We start from the raw sequence: 22,349 nt of genomic DNA, 5'->3' as shown, positions 1-22,349 counted from the left end.
GTGGAGGCAGATAGCGAGAACGAAATTGAAGAAGAAACTGAAGGTATTGAATAGCTATTGAAGTTATTCGGCGATCGCCTTCTAACCAACGCTTGCATCTTTTGACCACTGGAGTAACTTAAATCTGCCGATTGGTAAGTGTTTGTTTGGCATTAAATGTGGGTGGAGGGAAAGGCTGGATACAAATAGAGCTACAAATGTACATACAGTGAGCCAAAATAGCATGTTAGCATCGATTAGCTGGCAGTCATGCCGTGACCAAATATGTCTGATTAGCACATAAGTCAATAACATCAACAAAACTCACCTTTGTGCTTTTGTTGACTTTATCGTTGGAAATGCATCTGCTTTGAGTGTCGCAGGATATCCACACATCTCTGTCGTAGCATCACTATCGTCGGTAAAATGTGCAAAACAAACAAGGGACTTTTGCATCTTTTGACACTGGGGCAACTTGAATCCATCGATTGGTATGTGTTTGTTTGGCATTAAATGTTGGTAGAGGGAAAGGCTGGATGCAAATATAGCTACAAATGAGGCATAACGATGCAATATGTACATACAGCTAGCCTAAATAGCATGTTAGCATCAATTAGCATGCCGTGCTAATCGATGCACACTCCACATAAGTCCACTTGAATCCGTCCCTGATCGTGTTGTTACACCCTCCGACAACACACTGACGAGGCATGATGTCTCCAAGGTACCGGAAAACAGTAGAAAAAACTGAAAATAACAGAGCTGATATGACTTGTGTGTGTAATGTGTTTGAGAAAATGGCGGATTGCTTCCCATTGTAACATCACGGGTCATTGCTCTGACAGCGAAAAATTGAAAGGCGTTTAAATCGCCAAATTCACCCTTTTAGAGTTCGGAAATCGGTTAAAAAAACATATGGTCTTTTTTCTTCAACATCAAGGTATATATTGACACTTACATAGGTCTGGTGATAATGTTCCCCTTTAAAAACCACTGTAGATTTCATTGTTAAAAAAAAAACCTGGCAGTTCAGTTGCCAGAATTTTACCATCAAATAATAGTGGTACCGTTTTTCCATCAGTGGAAATTCACTCTAAAAACTAAAACATTTTTTACGGTAAATAGTTGCCAGAATTTTACTGTAAAAATAACAATAGTGCCTTGTCTCCATTCACAGTAATGCACTGTAAAAACAACAATGGTTGATTTTACTGTAAATAAATGGCATCTTAGTCACCAGAATATTACTCTTAAAGGGGAACATTATCACCAGACCTATGTAAGTGTCAATATATACCTTGATGGTGAAGAAAAAAGACCACATGTTTTTTTAACCGATTTCCGAACTCTAAATGGGTGAATTTTGGCGAATTAAACGCCTTTCTATTATTTGCTCTCGGAGCTACGACGTCAGAACGTAACGTCACCTAGGTAATAAAGCCGCCATTTTCTCAAACACATTACAAACACTGGGTTTCAGCTCTGTTATTTTCCATTTTTTCGACTATTTTCTGGAACCTTGGAGACATCATGCCTCGTCGGTGTGTTGTCGGAGGGTGTAACAACACTAACAGGGAGGGATTCAAGTTGCACCACTGGCCCAAAGATGCGAAAGTGGCAAGAAATTGGACGAAATTTGTTCAAAATACGAGGGTGTGGGGAAAGCTGATGAAATGGTCAGTCGTTTGTTCTGCACACTTTACCGACGAAAGCTATGCTACTACAGAGATGGTAAGATTGTGTGGATATCCTGCGACGCTCAAAGCAGATGTATTTCCAACGATAAAGTCAAAGAAATCTGCCGCCTGACCCCCATTGAATGTGCCGTAGTGTCTGCACATTTTACTGGCGATGCTAAGGCAGACATGGCACAGAGATGTATGGATAACCTGCAGATGCATTTCCAACGATAAAGTCAACGAAATCACAAAGGTGAGTTTTGTTGATGTTATGTGCTAATCAGACATATTTGATGTTATGTGCTAATCAGACATATTTGGTCGCGGCATGACTGCCAGCTAATCGATGCTAACATGCTATTTAGGCTAGCTGTATGTACATTTGTAGCTATATTTGCATCCAGCGTTTCCCTCCACCCACATGTAATGCCAAACAAACACTTACTTACCAATCGACGGATTTAAGTTGATCCAGTGTCACAAGATGCGAAACTTCCGATCGTTTGGTCAGCACATTTTACCGGCGATGCTAAGGCAGACATGGCCGAATAGTGTAAATAGCTATTCGCTCAATAGCTTTAGTTTCTTCTTCAATTTCATTTTTGCTTTCTGCCTCCATACTCCAACCATCCGTTTCAATACATGCGTAATCTGTTGAATCGCTTAAGCCGCTGAAATGCGAGTCTGAATCCGAGCTAATGTCGCTATATCTTGCTGTGCTATCCACCATTTGTTTGTATTGGCATCACTGGATGACGTCACAGGAAAATGGACGGTGGCTTCACAGATAGCGGAAATCAGGCACTTTAAAGCTTTTTTTAGGGATATTCTGGGATGGGTAAAATTTTGAAAAATACTTTGAAAAACAAAATAAGCCACTGGGAACTGATTTTTATTGGTTTTAAAAAATAACAAAATAACAGTGTTTTACTGTAAAATTCCGGCGACTGAGCTGACAGTGTACTTTAAAATGTTTTTTTTTTTTACAGCTTAGGAAATTGAGTTTCAGACAAAGCCCCCTTTCAGTCATTTCCTTTCAGAATGCGTGACGGAAGGATATCTGTTCCCGCAGAAAAGACCTCACCTGACATGAAGAGTATTTGATTACCGAGTGTATCCATGACGCCAGAAATACTTCCTGTCTTTCACTTCTAATAAATTGTGGTGCGTCTTCATGAAAACGCTTGAATATTTCATAAATACGCGCCATGCGCACACTCACCACGACTTGAGTGTAGACCTTCTGGGCAAAAGTCAAATCTTCAAACCGTGACTCCACGGGGAAAGTGTATTTGTTGAGCCAGTCGAGCAGCGGCAGGTCGAGGGCCGTGCCGGCATAGCTGTACTGTGGTGCATGGATGTGCGTGTCCACCATCCCTGGCATGAAGAATTCACTGCCAAGCAAAAACAAGTTTTCATGTCATATTATTTTCATCACATCAGTGTCAAGAGCAGAGCACCACAGTTGGTGTGAAAATACTGTGTCATGTGGAAAGAGGTGGGACTAAAATTTGGGAAGGACAAAAACAACTCACCAGGTCAACTTCGGCTCACAAGACCCACTTAGGCCTACTGAAATGAGATTTCCTTATTTAAACGGGGATAGAAGGTCCATTCTATGTTTCATACTTGATCATTTTGCGATATTGCCATATTTTTGCTTAAAGGATTTAGTAGAGAACATTGACGATAAAGTTCGCAACTTTTGGTCGCTAATGAAATAGCCCTGCCTTTACCGGAAGTATGTGCGCGTGACGTCACGAGTTGCAGGGACCCACACATATTCACATTGTTTATAATGGGAGCCACTAGCAGTAAGAGCAATTCGGACCGAGAAAGCGACAATTTCCCCATTAATTTGAGCGAGGATGAAAGATTTGTGAATTATGATATTAATAGTGAAGGACTAGAAAAAAAAAAAAACACAAAGCGACGGTTTCGGGCGGTGGCAGTGATAGCATTTCAAATGTAATTAGACACATTTACTAGGATTTTTGAAGATCCCTTATCTGCTTATTGTTTTAATAGTGTTTTAGTGAGATTGTAAAGACATACCTTGAAGTCGGATGGCTGCGGTGAACACGCAGTGTCCCAGAGAGAAGCCGAGGAGCCAAGCTCACAGCTGCCTTTTTTGACATCTGCTGCAGGACGATGAATAATCCAATGATGTCTCCGGTAAGATATATATCACAATTTTCCCATACAAAAACATGCTGGTTGACGCAGAGAAAACATGTTCGCTTGACTGCTCTGCTTCACAACAAACAAAGAAACACCGGCTGTGTCTCGGCGCTAAAGACAGCTCCAATCCACCGCTTTCCACCAACAGCATTGTTCTTTAAAGTCTCCATTATTAAATGAACAAATTGCAAAAGATTCAGCAACACAGATGTCCAAAATGCTGTGTAATTATGCGGTTAAAGCAGACGACTTTTAGCCGCTAGTGGTGCAGCGCTAATATTTCCTGACGGTCAGTGACGTCACACGCATGTGTCATCATTCCGCGACGTTTTCAACAAGAAACTCGCGGGAAATTTAAAATTGCAATTTAGTAAACTAAAAAGGCCGTATTGGCATGTGTTGCAATGTTAATATTTCATCATTGATATATAAACTATCAGACTGCGTGGTCGGTAGTAGTGGGTTTCAGTAGGCCTTTAAAGGCCTTTAAAGTCACTGGGGAACGAGCAAAAGAGAAAAAAAAAGAAAAAAAAAACTGTGCTGTCAGGTCCTTATATATAATTTGGCCGGAGTATACTGTTATGTTTTACTAAGTGGAGCTGACGGCAGATTAACGCCAGGTGGCAGTAATGTCCAAAGATTTATTTTTATATAAAGTAAATATATATATAATAAGAATAATAAACAATACTACTGAATAAACCAAGGAAATGAAGTGTGACAAAAACTCAAGTGTATATGGTGTAAGACTAAGTGTGTAGATTAGCTGGAGTGTGCCTTACCAAAGTGTTGGAGGTGAGTGTTGAGAGACGCGGTTAAGTCCGACAAGGGCAAGTCAGGCAGGGTAATCCATGGGCGGAAGCGAGGAGTCAAAAACCAGAAAAGCACGAGGAAGACAGGGAAGATCCGGAAGCACACGACACACAACGTGACTCGAGGATGGACACAGGGAAGATACAGAAGGCTATACTCCGGCATCGGCATGCCAAGTTGTGCACGCTTATGAATGCAGGTCTTTCATTATGGGCAGGCGCGGTGATTGATTACAGCTGGCGGCCGCTGCAGGGCAGAGACGCGCGCCCACTGGAACGCACAGACTGACGAGGGCCGCCGGCAAGGGTCCGAGCCGTAACAATTACGCCTATACTGGCTTCCTGTGCACTTAAGATGTGACTTTAAGGTTTTACTACTTACGTATAAAACACTACACAGTCTAGCGCCACCCTATCTTGCTGATTGTATTGTACAATATGTCCCGGCAAGAAATCTACGTTCAAAGAACTCCGGCTTATTAGTGATTACCGGAGCCCAAAAAAAGTCTGAGGGCTTTAGAGCGTTTTCTAATCGGGCTCCATTACTCTGGAATTGTCAGATTTCTTTGTACTTGATGTGGTTCATGGGGAAGAGGTCCTAATTTTTGTAAAAGTCCTCCATATTGTTAAGTATCAGGGTCAAAGTACAGATCACAACTACAGAACATTCATGTTGCTATCATTGTGAGACACAAGTTTGTGCAGAAATATGGATATGAATCAGTTCTGAGACCACGGATAGCTGACTTGTTGAAACTCCAAGTTGACGGGTTGACCATCAATATTAACAGCGAACAACATACAATCAAAGGGGCACTCGCATCTATAGTGTCCGACAATTTTTTCGCTCACTCTTTGGCTGGATTCTCTACTTGTTTCAGCAGTGGAAGAATTTGCAGGCATTGTCTGTGCCGCCTTGAGGAGTTAGCAGTCCACACTGCTGAAAATTCCTGTGTACTACATACACCTGCTGTTCATAAATGTCATGTGGACCATCCTGATAGACAGGCTTATGGTGTGACAGGACCCTGTCCATTTGATGTCATTCCTCACTTTGCGGTTTCTGAGAAGTTTCCCCCAGACGTCATGCATGACGTTCTGGAAGGCACAATTCCACACACTATTGCAACAGTTTCAAGGGGAGAAAATTGTAACCCTCCACACGTTCAATACTCAATTGAACAAACTTGGCTTTGGCCAGAATGACAGGAAACATAAGCCTGTGCCTCTAAAACAGGGGTCGGCAACCCGCGACTCCGGAGCTGCATGCGGCTCTTTGGCAACTCTGATGCGGCTCAGCTGCACAATCGCCGACCCCCCAGATTGTTGCGGGGAGATTCCGGATTTCAATGCCTCTCCCGGACATCACCCGGAGTTAACGTTCTCCAATTTTCACTCGGACTACATTATTAAGGGGGTGCCGTGATGATATTACTCTTAACCTCCTCTTGAACGTCATCGCGCGCACCATTCACGGAATGCTATTTGCGTCCTCTTGAACATCATCGTGCCCGCCATTCACGGAATGCTATTTGCGTGCCGACTGGACACATGCATTTCGCTGCTTCTGTCGGCGCATGTATGAGATTGCAAGGCATACTGGGTGACACAGAGTACACTGACGGTTGTGATGTAAACAACTTTAACACTCCTAATAATATGCGCCACATTGTGAACCCACACAAAATAAAAATGACAAACACATTTCGGGAGAAAATCCTCACAGTAGCACAACATAAACGCAACATAACAAATACCCAGAATATTTTGCATCCATGACACTTCCTGACTATGTTATACACCCCGCGTATACCAACCCCCCTCCCTGCGTGGTTGAGGTGGGCGGGGTTTGATGCTCGCGGGGTGTATAACATAGTCAGGGTTTTGACATGGATGCAAAGGATTCTGAGTATTTGTTGGGTTGCGTTTATGTTGTGTTACTGTGAGGATTTTCTCCCGAAATGTGTTTGTCATTCTTCTTTTGTGTGGGTTCACAATGTGGCGCATATTAGTAGGAGTGTTAAAGTTGTTTATATCACAACCGCCAGTGTACTCTGTGTCACCCAGTATGCCTTCCAGTCGTGTGCGCGCACCTGCGGAAGCCTCTCACAACATGTTGCTTGACTGGCAAGCAGTTTGTACATGTTGTAGAAGGTGTTTAAGGCAATGACTTCATAGCATGCCCTTATTCTTGTCATCTGGGTGACCACCAGCAGATATTGGCGAGAATAGTTGCGGCTCCCATTGTGTTCCTCATTTTTTGAAATGGGTCGAAATGGCTCTTTGAAGGGTAAAGGTTGCCGACCCCTGCTCTAAAAGAATCAGTTCTCCGTGATGCAGCTCTGCCAGGGAAAGCAATAGAAAAGTGGACTCTCTTTCGCCTCTTTCCTCCAATGATTGGTAGATTTGTTCCCAAAGACAGCCCTCATTGGCATCTGTACCTGCTTCTGCGGAGCATTTGTGACATCATCTTAGCCCCATAAATCAAACTCAGTTGGCTTGGGTACCTGTCCTCTCTCATCTCTGAATTTCTGGCAGAGCTCCAGCTCCTTTTTCCTGGCAAATTCACCCCCAAAACCCACTATCTTGTCCACTATCCACGACTCATTCGTGAATTTGTGGCACTCAGAGCACATTGTTGCATTCGGTTTGAAGCCAGACATTTGTATTTCAAGCAGCTATCATCTGTTGTATGCAACTTCCAGAACATTTCATTAACACTTGCTAAAAGATATCAAATGCGCCAGTGTTACGATATACAGAAAGGCACGGCCATTGCTGTGTGGCACCTGGTGCATGTAGAGAAGTACCTCTATCCAAACTACAAGCACTGAAAGAAGTGATCACTTCTGGGGACATTCCAAATGAAACAGTCTGGAAGACTGAAAAAAAATTGTAATAGACAGCACCACATATGAAGTTGGAGATTTCTTTGTACTTGATGTGGTTCATGGGGAAGAGGTCCCAATTTTTGTAAAAGTCTTCCATATTGTTAAGTATCAGGTCAGTGGCTGGCTTGTGGACTTATCTAGCGAATCACTCCGATGGGGCGGCATGGCGTAGTGGGTAGAGCGGCTGTGCCAGAAACCTGAGGGTTGCAGGTTCGCTTCCCACCTATAAACATCCAAATCGCTGCCGTTGTGTCCTTGGGCAGGACACTTCACCCTTGCCCCCGGTGCCGCTCACACTGGTGAGTGAATGATGAATGAATGATTGGTGGTGGTCGGAGGGGCCGTAGGCGCAAACTGGCAGCCACGCTTCCGTCAGTCTACCCCAGGGCAGCTGTGGCTACAGATGTAGCTTACCACCACCAGGTGTGAATGAGTAATGGGTACCCACTTCTCTGTGAGCGCTTTGAGTATCTAACAATAGAAAAGCACGATCTAAATCCAATCCATTATTATTATTATCTATACATCAACACATTTTGAGGAGCACCTTCATAGGTACTGTGTCCAAAACACAAGGAAGTGGGTTGCCTTCAAACCAGGGGATGAAGCAGATTTCCATCCACTAGATCAGGGGTCGGAAACCTTTTTGGTTGAGAGAGTCATGAAAGCCAAATATTTCAAAATGTATTTCCGTGAGAACCGTATAATATTTTTTAAACACTCAATACAACTAAATGCGTGCATTTTTAAGTAAGACCTGTCATTTTTTTGTGATCATGTTCTGTTTAGTTATGTTCTGTTTTGTTTTTGACTCCATTAGATCCTGTTTTTGCACACCCTGGTTTGTTTTTGTTTCCATGACTACCAATCAATTCAACTGTTTTCACGACTCACACACCTGATTCACTTGAACTCATGTACCTGTTGTCAATCACCACGTCACCATTTAAGCCTGCAGTTGCCAGGCAGTCAGCCTGGCGATATCACCTTCTACTCACCCTCTATCACCTCCTACACACCTATGTTATCCATGCTGATGATCCATGCTCTTTCTCGGTCCAAGTAAGTTTTTCATGCCATAGTTTATAAGTTTTATTTCATGTTCATAGTTCTCCAAATGTGCAAGTTTTAGTTTTCATAGCCAAGTTTTTAACCTCCACTGAAAGCGCCTTTTGTTTATACCCTTTGTTTTTGTAATATTTTTGAGTTAAGATTAAAGATGTCATTACCTTCACGCCATGTCCGTTCCAATCGCTTTGCACCACGGGAAAACAAACCACACCATAGTCCAGGTCTTGACAAGACCAACATTTTTAGAGTATAATAAGTCTCTTACTCTTTTTAATAACATTGTTATTTTAAACTTAACCAATAATAAATATATTACTTTTTACCATTAATGCGACATCTTGGACAGGTGCGATAGAAAACGGATGGTTGGATTAAAATGCATGAAAATGTTTTATAATTTGAACGTTATTTTTAACACTGTGATTACCATCGTAATTATTAATTACTTATCGTGTTAAGCAATGTCAGCTAAGATTTATCTGAGAGCCAGATGTAGTCATCAAATGAGCCACATCTGGCTCTAGAGCCAAAGGTTCCCTACCCCTGCACTAGATGCATATACAGATGTTAATGACAACCTGTTCATCACTCTGCACCACAAGCCACAAGGCCAGGGGTCACCCACGCGGTGCCCGCGGGTACCAGGTAGCCCGTAAGGACCAGATGAGTCGCCCGCTGGCCTGTTCTAAAAATAGCTCAAATAGCAGCACTTACCAGTGAGCTGCCTCAATTTTTTTTTATTTACTAGCAAGCTGGTCTCGCTTTGCTCCACATTTTTAATTCTAAGAGAGACAAAACTCAAATAGAATATGAAAATCCAAGAAAATATTTTAAAGACTTGGTCTTTACTTGTTTAAATAAATGTATATATTTTTTTACTTTGCTTTTTATAACTTCCAGAAAGACAATTTTAGACAAAAAATACAACAATTAAAAATGTTTTTAGGATTTTTAAACACATATACCTTTTTACTTTTTAAATTCCTTCCTCTTCTTTCCTGACAATTTAAATTAATGTTCAAGTATTTTTTTTTAAATTGTAAATAACAATAAATACATTTTAATTTAATTCTTCATTTTAGCTTCTGTTTTTTCAACGAAGAATATTTGGGAAATATTTCTTCAAACTTCCATCCGTCCATTTCTACCGCTTATTCCCTTTTGGGGTCGCTGGGGGGCGCTGGCGCCTATCTCAGCTACAATTGGGCGGAAGGCGGGGTACACCCTGGACAAGTCGCCACCTCATCGCAGGGCCAACACAGATAGACAGACAACATTCACACTCACATTCACACACTAGGGCCAATTTAGTGTTGCCAATCAACCTATCCCCAGGTGCATGTCTTTGGAAGGTCCTGCAGTCCTGGGTTCAAATCCAGGCTTGGGATCTTTCTGTGTGGAGTTTGCGTGTCCTCCCCGTGAATGCGTGGGTTCCCTCCGGATACTCCGGCTTCTTCAAACTTATGATAAAAATTCAAAAAAAGTATTCTGGCAAATCTAGAAAATCTGTAGAATCAAATTTAAATCTTATTTCAAAGTGGATTTTAACCTATTTAAAACATGTCATCAAAATTCTAAAATTAAACTTAATCAGGAAAAATGACTAATTATGTTCCATAAATTCTTTTTTTAATTTTTTCAAAAAGATTCCAATGAGCTAGTTTTTCTCTTAATTTTTTTCGGTTGAATTTTGAATTTTAAATAGTCAAAATTGAAGATAAACTATTTTTCAAAATGTAATTTTTTTTTTTCATTTTTCTCCTCTTTTAAACCGTTCAATTAAGTTTTTTTTCATCATTTATTGTCTACAAAAAACCTTCCGTAAAAGGAAAAAAAATGTACGACGGAATGACAGACAGAAATACCCATTTTTTATATATATATATAGATTTATTTATTAAAGGTAAATTGAGCAAATTGGCTATTTCCAGCAATTTATTTAAGTGTGTATCAAACTGGTAGCCCTTCCCATTAATCAGTACCCACGAAGTAGCTCTTGGTTTCAAAAAGGTTGGTGACCCCTGCACTAGGCCATGGCGTCCTAGAAGACTGACAGAGTGAGCAAAACACAACACTACATAAAATAATGTAATTTTTTTTCTTTTCTTATCAAATAATAATTTATATTTCTTTTGCTTTGAAGAAAATGACATTGACGGAGCGACCCTCACATTACTAACTGAGAGGATGATGGAGATATTGTTCCCCTCAATAAAAAGACAAGCTCAGTTCCTTAGGTGCCTTCAGGACCTGAAGTCATCGTCATCGTCGTTGTCATCTTTGTCTTCATCTTCATCAACAACAGATGAAACCAGGTAAAATGCTGTGAATATGCTGCTGTTCTAGTCATTTGCTGGGAGAAACTATGTCTCAGTACTAGTTCCAGTAAGTTCAGGGCTACTTCACAAAGCTCAGCCTAACACACGTCTGTATTTTTCCATATTTCACAGACCTCATGATGAGCAAACAGCTAGTGCTTCACTGCAGTTTGTTTTCCCCAAAACCCTAAGGGATGCACTTGACTCAAAGGATCCAGAGCTTCTGGCCCCTCAGAGAACCAAGATTAAATCTGTTCTTATACAAGCTCTATATGACACCCTCAGCAACAAAACTATGTAGGTTCCTTTATAATTCTTATGGACAATTATTGCACATTGTAGCTTTTAGTTGAGATTATAAGCCACTTTTTACATTGGGGATGCCTGCAAACATATCAGAATACATACCTATCTGTAGGGCTGGGCGTACCGATACCAAGTATCGATAGTATCGATACTTGGGGAGTATCGTATCGATACTGGCGTGATGGTATCGATACTTCACCAAATTAAGCGAATCACTCCGATTTAAAAAAAAAATGTGAGCGCAGCACTCCTCACCACTCCACCCTCCTCCCTAGTGATGGGTCGCAAACGAGATTTAAAAACATTTTAAAAATTCATCTTCAACCCAAAATAAAATAAAATGAATACAATTAACATGACGCTTGGTGCGTTCGCGCACACACATCAGTATAATTCGCTCCGAGGTTCACTCGGACACACACACACACACGCGTGCGTTTCCAGTGCGACTTAATGTCTTGGTTGTAAACTATAAAGTATTTTAATACACTAAAATAACGATAAGAATTTATCAGTTCTTTTGTTTTGTGTTCATTTTTACAACTGTTTAATAACTAGTGTTTTCTTTTTTACTTAAGTTCTTGTGTGTTTTGATAGGCGACTAGCCAAGTTCAGTATTTGTTTTCACCTTATTTGCGCTACTTACTTTATTGTAATTGATATTATTACTTTTTATTTGAAATTCTCAGTTCTTTTGTGTTGTGTTCATGTTTACAACTTTGTTCAAAAACTAGAGTTTTGTTATTTACCTCAAGTGTTTGTGTGTTTTGAGGCGACAAGCCAGGTTCAGTAGTTGTTTGCACCTTATTTGCATTACTTTATTGCTATTGATATTACTTTTGTAATAAATATTTTATTTTTTGACTTAAATCATTGTCCTGTGTTGTATTATTATCATAATGAATTAATAAAGGCAAAAGTACAAATTAGTTTTTCAAATGACGACACTTCCGTTATCGGTATCGGCGATACTGGCCGGTATCGGATCGGATCGGTATCGATACCCAAATTTGCGTTATTGCCCACCTCTACCTATCTGAGGTTTACTGTTGCTACTCTCACTCGGAGCCTCCACTGATGTGTAATCTTGCTATAGTATGTACAAACATTTAAAACTTGTTCCACTTACTCTTCAACCCCCCCTCCCCAAAAAAGGTATCCCTCAGACAAACAATATACTGAGATTTTAAGTCGGTTCACACGCAAGTATCCCTTCATGCGGTTCAGGACATGTGAGTAAGCACAAAATTAGGCTGTGAGTATATGTTCACATTCAGCTCCATTGTAAGGATATATAGCTACTGTAACTCCCCCGTCTTGGTTGCAGGATGCTTTACGTGACTCTTTAAAGGGGAACATTATCACCAGACCTATGTAAGCATCAATATATACCTTGATGTTGCAGAAAAAAAACCATATGTTTTTTTAACCGATTTCCGAACTCTAAATGGGTGAATTTTGGTGAATTAAACGCCTTTCTGTTATTTGCGCTCAGAGCTAGGTAGTCAATCCACCATTTTCTCAAACACATTACAAACACCAAGTCAAATCAGCTCTGTTATTTTCAGTTTTTTCAACTGTTTTCCGTACCTTGGAGACATCATGCCTCGTCGGTGTGTTGTCGGAGGGTGTAACAACACGATCAGGGACGGATTCATGTTGATTTACGTAGAGTGTGCATCGATTAGCACGGCATGCTTATCGATGCTAACATGCTATTTAGGCTAGCTGTTTGTACATCTGTAGCTATATTTGCACCCAGCCTTTCCCTCCATCCACATTTAATGCCAAACAAACACTTACCAATCGACAGATTTAAGTTGCTCCAGTGTCACAAGATGCGAAAGTCGATCGTTTGGTCTGCACATTTTACCGGCGATGCTAAGGCAGACATGGCACAGAGATGTATGGATATCCTGCAGATGCATTTCCAACGATAAAGTCAACAAAATCACCAAGGTGAGTTTGGTTGATGTTATTGACTTATGTGCTAATCAGACATATTTAGTCGCGGCATGACTGCCAGCTAATCGATGCTAAAATGCTTTTTAGGCTAGCTGTATTTACATTTGTAGCTATATTTTCATCCAGTGTTTCCCTCCACCCACATTTAATGCCAAACAAACACTTACCAATCGACGGATTTAAGTTGCTCCAGTGTCACAAGATGCGAAAGTCCCGATCGTTTGGTATGCACATTTTACCGGCGATGCTAAGGCAGACATGGACGAATAGCATCAATAGCTATTCGCTCAACAGCTTCAGTTTCTTTTTCAATTTCGTTTTTGCTATCTGCCTCCATACTCCAACCACCCGTTTCAATACATGCGTAATCTGTTGAATCACTTAAGCCACTGAAATCCGAGTCTGAATCCGAGCTAATGTCGCTATATCTTGCTGTGCTATCAGCCATGTTTGTTTGTATTGGCATCACTGGATGACGTCACAGGCAAATGGACGGTGGCTTCACAGATAGCAAAAATCAGGCACTTTAAAGCCTTTTTTCGGGATATTCCATGATGGGTAAAATTTAGAAAAAAACTTCGAAAAAAAAAATAAGCCACTGGGAACTGATTTTTATTGGTTTTAACCCTTCTGAAATTGTGATAATGTTCCCCTTTAAAAAAACAAATTCAAAAAGGAAAGACGACCCCTTATTGGTGACTCAATGGTGCAACAAATGCGTGCTAAATTTGCTGTGGCAGGATCTGGAAGGAAGCGCAGTTTTCCGGGTCAACCAAGCAAGCTTCTTCACATTAACAGGCTTACTGTTATGTATGAGTACCATGGTGCTATGATATTTGAGTCTTTGGAAACATATGGAAGAATCATCCTATCTTTAATCAAGTGTGTGGGTTTTCAGTTTGAGGGCATAGTTTGATTCCTTTTCAGTGATACAGCTCCTTTTCATGTTCAGATTTATTCTCCTCGTACTCACATTTTGTGCTATCACTGAGATGTCTGCTCTGACCAGTGATGAATTATATTGTAACCTATTTTTGTTATGGCAGCTCTCACAGACACTTCATACTGTCTTGTCCAGCAGGGGAAACTTTGCTTGTCCTCTCAACGTACTTGCCAACCTTGAGACCTCGGATTTATGGTGGTGGGAGGTGGGGGGTTGCGGTTGGGGGCGGGGGGCGTGGTTAAGAGGGGAGTAGTATATTTACAGCTGTTGTGTGCGCAGTTTTGCACTGCACTTTCTAAAGTAGATGTTATTGTCACAAATGCATGATTGATTGATTGATTGATTGATTGAAACTTTTATTAGTAGATTGCACAGTACAGTACATATTCGGTACAATTGACCACTAAATGGTAACACCGCAATAAGTTTTTCATCTGGTATATTTGTACCATCTATATTAATGGTACAAATATATACTATCAGCAAAATACAGTCATCACACAGGTTAAACATCATAGTATATACATTGAATTATTTACAATATTTACAATCCGGGGGGTGGGATGAGGAGCTTTGGTTGACATCAGTACTTCAGTCATCAATAATTGCACCAACAGAGAAATGGACATTGAAACAGTGTAGGTCTTACTTAGTAGGATATGTACAGCCAGCAGAGAACATAGTGAGTTCAGATAGCATAAGAACAATTATATACATTAGAAATACATTCGATTATTTATATTAGGTTATTTACAATCCGGGGACATGGGATGTGAATGGAGGAGATTTAAAGGGTTGAAGTTGCCTGGAGGTGTTGTGGTGCATCAAGTAAGGTAGATGGCAGTATTGTCCTGTTTAAGAGTGTCACATGCTGTTTACGGCAGACGAACTGCCTTACGGTAGAGTGTTAGACGTGAACGTGACTGCTGTTGTTGTGTGTTGTTACTGCGCTGGGAGGACGTTGATGAAACTGCCTCACAATAAACTCACATAAGAAACAAAAAACTCACCCTTGATCATTCTAGAGTTATAACGTCATTGGGCAGACACGCTCTCAGACACTTCACTCAGGTCCTCATGGAGCTAGGGGGGCGTGGCCTCCAGCTCCGCCTGAATTTCGGGAGATTTTCCGGAGAAAATTTGTCCCGAGAGGTTTTCGGGAGAGGCGATGAATTTCGGGAGTCTCCTGGAAAATCCGGGAGGGTTGGCAAGTATGCCTCTCAATCCTGACTCCACTGGTGAATGGCCTCTGACCGTCGCTTTCTGTCATGCAGTGGCTCCTGGTCAAACAATACAATACCTGACAAATCTCTGCTGAGAGCTGCCATAACAAAATAGGTACAATATATCTGTACAATTAATCTGAAATAATTCTAAAAAGGTTATCGTAGTTGTTATTTTAATGAAATATTATGGTATAAATTGTCAATGTTAGAGGGAGCTTTAACGTTGTCGGTAGCCACGTTGTGGTCGCCATCCAGTTCGTCTTTGGAGGGATGGGTGGGCTGGTAAGCACCATGGATCTAATACATCCATGTTGAGCACACATTAATGTGCGGGTAGGAGGAGCAGGGAGACTGGGCTTGAGCTTGATCTCCAACATAGTGGTAGCAGAAAGATAACACAAGACGAAGGTTACAGAGAGGCTGATTCTTCCATATTATATAACTTTTTAAAAAAACATGAACACCTCATCTTAATTGTTACCTTTTACTATATTGCTTGTCATTTTTCTTGAATGCATATAGGCTCAGGAGAGTGAAGGATGTAGAGAGGATGAAAGGAGCATTGATGTCAGAGTTATTTGTTGATGTCGAACCCCGAGATGCAGAGATGGAGGCAGGCATGGTATATGAAATCCTGATTTAATTAAAACTACACAAGAACAAACAAAAAGCACGCACGTGGGCGGAATAACAAACTAAGAGAGCTAGCACTGGGAGCTAGAAAAACAAAAAGTAACTTTAGCATGGAAGCTAGAGGATTAAAAACAGAAAAACTGGAAATAGCTAATGGCTAACAAAAACAGCTTACCGCTACGACCAGGACAAGATGTAGCACGACAGGTAATAGCTGAAATGATGCCAAACACGACAGGTAGCAAAGACACAAGAGTGACATGAGGCAACGACAATACAATGATCCAGCAACTGACACAAGACAAAGCAGGTGCAAAGAGGAGCAGGCTGATTGGTAACAGGTGTGGCCAGGTGCCAATCAGCCGCAGCTGAGGAGGAACACAGCACTCAGGGAACAAGACAGGAAGCTGACAAAATAAGAGCACTAGACAGGAAGTAAAGACAGGATATACTAAACACAGAGGAAAGGCAGAGGGAAAAATTAAAACATAGACAAACTGTCTGGGGAAATCCTGACAATTGAAGCTCATATCAATGAAATGTTTACAGAGATGCTTAAGGTACACCGTAATCTGAACTCTTTAAAAGAGAGAATGAGACAAACCTATGCATACCGAAAGACCTTCATGGCAACTGCCAGGGCAGAGGAAATCATCGAAAAGTTTCCCGCACAGAAGCTTCCTAAAATAGTTGGTATATTCAAGCATTGAATGGACCATATTTATTTGTAAGTGTATTATTTCATTTATGATCATCAAGTATTTTGAGATGACACTTTTTATCCCTCCTTACAGCTTCTGTGGGAGATGAAGGAGCAATTCTTTGTAGAAGCTGATCGCAGAATGGTCACAGAATTTTTTTTCTTTTTTCTTATTAAAAAAGAATTAAAATTAATAAAACATTATTCTGCCCCGCGACCCCGAAAGGGAATAAGCGGTAGAAATGGATGGATGGATGGATGGATTATTCTGCGGCCCGGCACCAATTGAGCCGCGTCCCGGTACCGGTGGTTGGGGACCACTGACCTAAAGGACTGCTGCCAGAGGGCAATCAAAGGGGGGGGGGGGGTATTTACAGTGTTATGAGTACTTCAGATGTGAATTATATTTGTGAAGTGAATTATATTTATATAGAGCTTTTCTCAAATGACTCAAAGCGCTTTACATAGTGACACCCAATATCTAAGTTACATTTAAACCAGTGTGGGTGGCACTGGGAGTAGGTGGGTAAAGTGTCTTGCCCAAGGACACAACGGCAGTGACTAGGATGGCACAAGCGGGAATCGAACCTGCAACCCTCAAGTTGCTGGCACGGCCACTCTACCAACCGAACTATGCCACAGATGAGTATTTGCAGTGTTATAAGTACCTCAGATGACTATTTATAATATTATGAGTACTTTAGGTGAGTATTTACAATGTTATGAGTACTTCAAATGAGTATTTACAATGTTATGAGTACTTCAAGCAAGTATTTGCAGTGTTATGAGTACTTCAGGTGAGTATTTACAGTGTTATGAGTACCTCAGGTGAGTATTTACAGTGTTACGATAATTAAAACAAGTAGTTACAGTGTTATGAGTACTTCAGGTGAGTATTTACAGTGTTATGAGTACCTCAGGTGAGTATTTACAGTGTTATGATAATTAAAACAAGTAGTTACAGTGTTATGAGTACTTCAGGTGAGTATTTACAGTGTTATGAGTACTTCAAGTGAGTATTTACAGTGTTATGAGTCCTTCAGTTGAGTATTTGCAGTGTTATGAGTACTTCAGTTGAGTATTTACAGTGTTATGAGTACTTTAGTTGAGTATTTGCATTGTTATGAGTACTTCAGATGAGTATTTGCAGTGTTATGAATACGTCAGGTGACTATTTATTATATTCTGAGTACCTCAGGTGACTATTTATAATATTATGAGTAATTCAGGTGAGTATTTACAATACTATGAGTATTTTAGGTGAGTATTTACTATGTTATGAGTACTTCAAGCAAGTATTTACAGTGTTATGAGTACTTCAGGTGAGTATTTACAGTGTTATGAGTACTTCAGTTGAGTATTTGCAGTGTTATGAGTACCTCAGGTGACTATTTATAATATCATGAGTAATTTAAGTGAGTATTTACAGTATTATGAGTACTTTGGGTGAGTATTTGCAGTGTTATGAGTACTTCAGTTGAGTATTTACAGTGTTATGAGTATTTTAGTTGAGTATTCGCATTGTTATGAGTACTTCAGATGAGTATTTGCAGTGTTATGAATACGTCAGGTGACTATTTATTATATTCTGAGTACCTCAGGTGACTATTTATAATATTATGAGTAATTCAGGTGAGTATTTACAGTCTTATGAGTACTTTAGGTGAGTATTTACTGTGTTATGAGTACTTCAAGCTAGTATTTACAGTGTTATGAGTACTTCAGGTGAGTATTTACAGTGTTATGAGTACTTTAGGTGACTATTTATAATATTCTGAGTACCTCAGGTGACTATAATATTATGAGTAATTCAGGTAAGTATTTACAGTATTATGAGCACTTTAGGTGAGTATTTACTGTGTTATGAGTACTTCAAGCAAGTATTTACAGTGTTTTGAGTACTTCAGGTGAGTATTTACAGTGTTATAAGTATTTCAGATGAGTATTTCCAGTATTATGAGTATCTCAGGTGACTATAATATTATGAGCAATTCAGGTGAGTATTTACAGTCTTATGAGTACTTCAAGCAAGTATTTACAGTGTTATGAGTACTTCAGGTGAGTATTTACAGTGTTATGAGTACTTCAAGCAAGTATTTGCAGTGTTATGAGTACCTCAGGTGACTATTTATAATATTAGGAGTAATTCAGGTGAGTATTTATAGTATCATGAGTACTTCAGGTGAGTATTTACAGTCTTATGAGTACTTCAAGCAAGTATTTAGTGTTTTGAGTACTTCAAGCAAGTATTTACAGTGTTTTGAGTACTTCAGCTGAGTATTTACAGTGTTATAAGTATTTCAGATGAGTATTTCCAGTATTATGAGTATCTCAGGTGACTATAATATTATGAGTAATTCAGGATGGTATTTACAGTATCATGAGTACTTAAGGTGTGTATTTACAATTTTATGAGTACTTTAGGTGAGTATTTACTATGTTATGAGTACTTCAAGCAAGTATTTACAGTGTTATGAGTACTTCAGATGAGTATTTGCAGTGTTATGAGTATCTCAGGTGACTATAATATTATGAGTAATTCAGGTAAGTATTTACAGTATTATGAGCACTTTAGGTGAGTATTTAGTGTTATGAGTACTTCAATTGAGTATTTGCAGTGTTGTGAGTATCTCAGGTGACTATTTATAATATTATGAGTAATTCAGGTGAGTATTTACAGTATTATGAGTACTTTAGGTTAGTATTTACAGTGTTATGAGTACTTCAGGTGAGTATTTACATTGTTATGAGTACTTCAAGCAAGTATTTACAGTGTTATGAGTACCTCAGGTGACTATAATATCATGAGTAATTCAGGTGAGTATTTACAGTATCATGAGTACTTCAGGTGAGTATTTACAGTATTATGAGTACTTCATGTGAGTTTATACAGTATTATGAATATTTAAGGTGAGTATTTAAAATATTTTGAGTACTTCAGGTGAGTATTTACAGTATGATGAGTACTTCAGCTGAGTATTTAAAGTATTATGACTACTTCAGGTGAGTATTCACAGTATTATGAGTATTTAGGTGAGTATTTACAGTATTATGAGTACTTCAGGTGAGTATTTATAGTATTATGAGTACTTTAGGTGAGTATTTACAGTGTTATGAGTACTTCAGGTGAGTATTTACAGTGTTGTGAATACGTCAGGTGACTATTTATTATATTCTGAGTACCTCAGGTGACTATTTATAATATTATGAGTAATTCAGGTGAGTATTTAAAGTATTATGACTACTTCAGGTGAGTATTCACAGTATTGTGAGTATTTAAGGTGAGTATTTATACTATTATGAGTACTTCATGTGAGTATTTATAGTATTATGAGTACTTCAGGAGAGTATTCGCAGTGTTATCCAACACTTACTGTTGTTCCAGTTGGCTGACCTCCGCGGTGCTGAATCCAAATGTTTCTGACAGATCAAATAGATCCTTGCCTTCCCCGATGAAGGCAATCTGATAACAGAATGGGCGTGAATTAGTCATTAATCTTTAACAACTAAAACTACTAAAAAAAAAAAAAACCTTGCCAGGCTGATCACTGTTGAATAAAAAACTCAAAAAAATCAAATGCAATGAATTTCCTTAAACAAGTTGAAAAACGTATTACCATTTAGTGGTCAATTGTACGGAATATGTACCGAACTGCGAAATCTACTAATACAAGTTTCAATCAATCATTTAATCAATCAAAGATTTATTTTGAAATCTAACCTTCCCCTCGGCGTTGACGCCGAGCAGCGCATCTTCCAGGACCAGCACGGCTTCGTCGGCTGTTGCGTGCATAAAAGTTCCCCGGAAGACGTGCACGGCACCGGCGGAGGCTTTGTTCCGGTGCGCCATCCCTCCTTCGCAAGCGGGCAGCAGTGGCTGACACCTGCCGCCGAATGGTGCTTTACGGGGCCGGGGCGGTGGGGGCGCACCTGACCGACGCCTTCAGCCAATGATAGCGCACAAAGAGCCAGGGTGCGCCCAAATAAAACGCACTGTATAACTATATAATCTCTCCCTCTCTCTCTGTTTTTTTTTTTGTTTTTTTGAACGGAATCCCCTCCCCCTTTTAGAGCGTTTACGCCTCCACCAGCAGGCCACAGCATTAGGTACACCCGCACAATCTAATGAGACGCAACAGGCTAAATCAGGGGTCGGGAACCTTTTTGGCTGAGAGAGCCAAAAAGCCAAATATTTTAAAATGTATTTACGTAAGAGCCATACCATATTTTTTTAACACTGAACACAACTAAACGCGTACATTTTTAAGTAAGACCAACATTTCTAGAGTATAACATGTGTCTTATTCTTTGTAATACTATTGTTATTCTGAAGCTAACTGTAGAAGGGGCGTGGCCTGCGGGCCTGCAGCGAAGCGAAAGGTGCGTAGAAGTCCCACCTGGGCCTTGTTATCACCTGTCGCTCTGTTATAAGCACCAGCCAGGAGGAGAGATGAATTGGGCCTGGAGCCAGAGCGCGAGCGAGAACGAAAGAGAAAAAGACAATCACTGGAAAGCAACTGAGGGACTTATTGAAAAATAAAACTATCTTATAACCCTGAAACAGGCTCTCATGTCGGTGCTTGGTGGTCTGAAGAACCCCCAGGAGGGCAAGCCCCACACTAGAAATGCGCGGATAGGCAATTATATCATCCACATCCGCATCACCATAGTCTTCATCCACCCAAACCAACATTTTATCAGGACCGTACCCGCCCGCCGACCGTAATACATCAGAGGTTCTCCGCCTCTCCGGGGGTTTGCTGCTAGCGGGGTGTATAAAATAGTCAGGTGTGTCATGAATACAAAGGATTATGGGTATTTGTTGTGTTGCGTTTATGTTGTTACTGTGAGGATGTTCTCCCGAAATGTGTTTGTCGTTCTTAATTGGTGTGGCTTCACAGCGTGGCGCATATTACTGAAATTGTTTGTATCACAACCATTAGTGTACTCTGTGTCACCCAGTATGCCTTGCATTCGTGTGCCTGTTGCTGCGGAAGCCACACACAACATGATGCTGGACTGACAAGCAGATCGTACATGTTGTAGTAGGTGACAAAGTCAATGGCTTCATAGCACGCCCTAACTTCTTATTATCTGGGTGACTATCGGCGACCAATCAGGAGAATAATAGCGTCTCTTATTGTCTTCTTCGCTTTATGACACGGGTCTTAAATGGCAAACAACAATTTCCCCATTAATTTGAGCGAGGATGAAAGATTTGTGTTTGAGGATATTGATAGCGACGGACTAGAAAAAAAAAAACGTTTAAAAAAAAAAACGCAATTGTATTGGGACGAATTCAGATGTTTTTAGACACATTTACTAGGATAATTCTGGGAAATCCCTTATCTTTCTATTGTGTTGCTAGTGTTTTAGTGAGTTTAATAGTGCCTGATAGTCGGAAGTGTGTGTCCACGGGTGTGTTGACGCGCAGTGTCTCAGGGGAGTCGACGGCAGCTTTATGGGCGGCACAAGCTCAGCTGATCTCCGGTAAGAAGCGACTTTTTAAAGTGAAGTAAATTATATTTATATAGCGCTTTTTCTATAGTGACTCAAAGCGCTTTACATAGTGAAACCCAATATCTAAGTTACATTTAAACCAGTGTGGGTGGCACTGGGAGCGGGTGGGTAAAGTGTCTTTCCCA

At 40.3% G+C, this 22,349-nt stretch overlaps 1 protein-coding gene across 3 annotated transcripts in view; it reads right to left on the bottom strand.

Annotated features, from left to right (window-relative positions):
* Positions 1 to 20,706, bottom strand: part of gda (guanine deaminase) — an 81,687-nt gene extending 60,981 nt beyond the window's left edge. The window contains exons 1-3 of one of the 3 annotated variants that reach the window (XR_009806472.1): positions 20,426 to 20,675; positions 20,079 to 20,167; positions 2,881 to 3,052 (exon numbers count right to left, since the gene is read on the bottom strand). Coding sequence is in view for 2 of the 3 variants with exons in the window: in XM_061897873.1 (XP_061753857.1) it covers positions 2,881 to 3,052; positions 20,079 to 20,167; positions 20,426 to 20,554 (390 nt within the window). In the remaining variant the exon portion in view is untranslated. Of the gene's footprint in view, positions 1 to 2,880; positions 3,053 to 20,078; positions 20,168 to 20,425 lie in introns of all 3 variants that reach the window. The other 2 variants (XM_061897873.1, XM_061897884.1) reach the window with 2 other exon arrangements.
* Between the last annotated feature and the right edge of the window lie 1,643 nt (positions 20,707 to 22,349).

The sequence above is a fragment of the Nerophis ophidion genome, linkage group LG01 (genome assembly GCF_033978795.1).
Source record: "Nerophis ophidion isolate RoL-2023_Sa linkage group LG01, RoL_Noph_v1.0, whole genome shotgun sequence".
NCBI classification, from domain to species: domain Eukaryota; kingdom Metazoa; phylum Chordata; class Actinopteri; order Syngnathiformes; family Syngnathidae; genus Nerophis; species Nerophis ophidion.
This window is presented reverse-complemented; position numbering and strand designations above follow the sequence as displayed.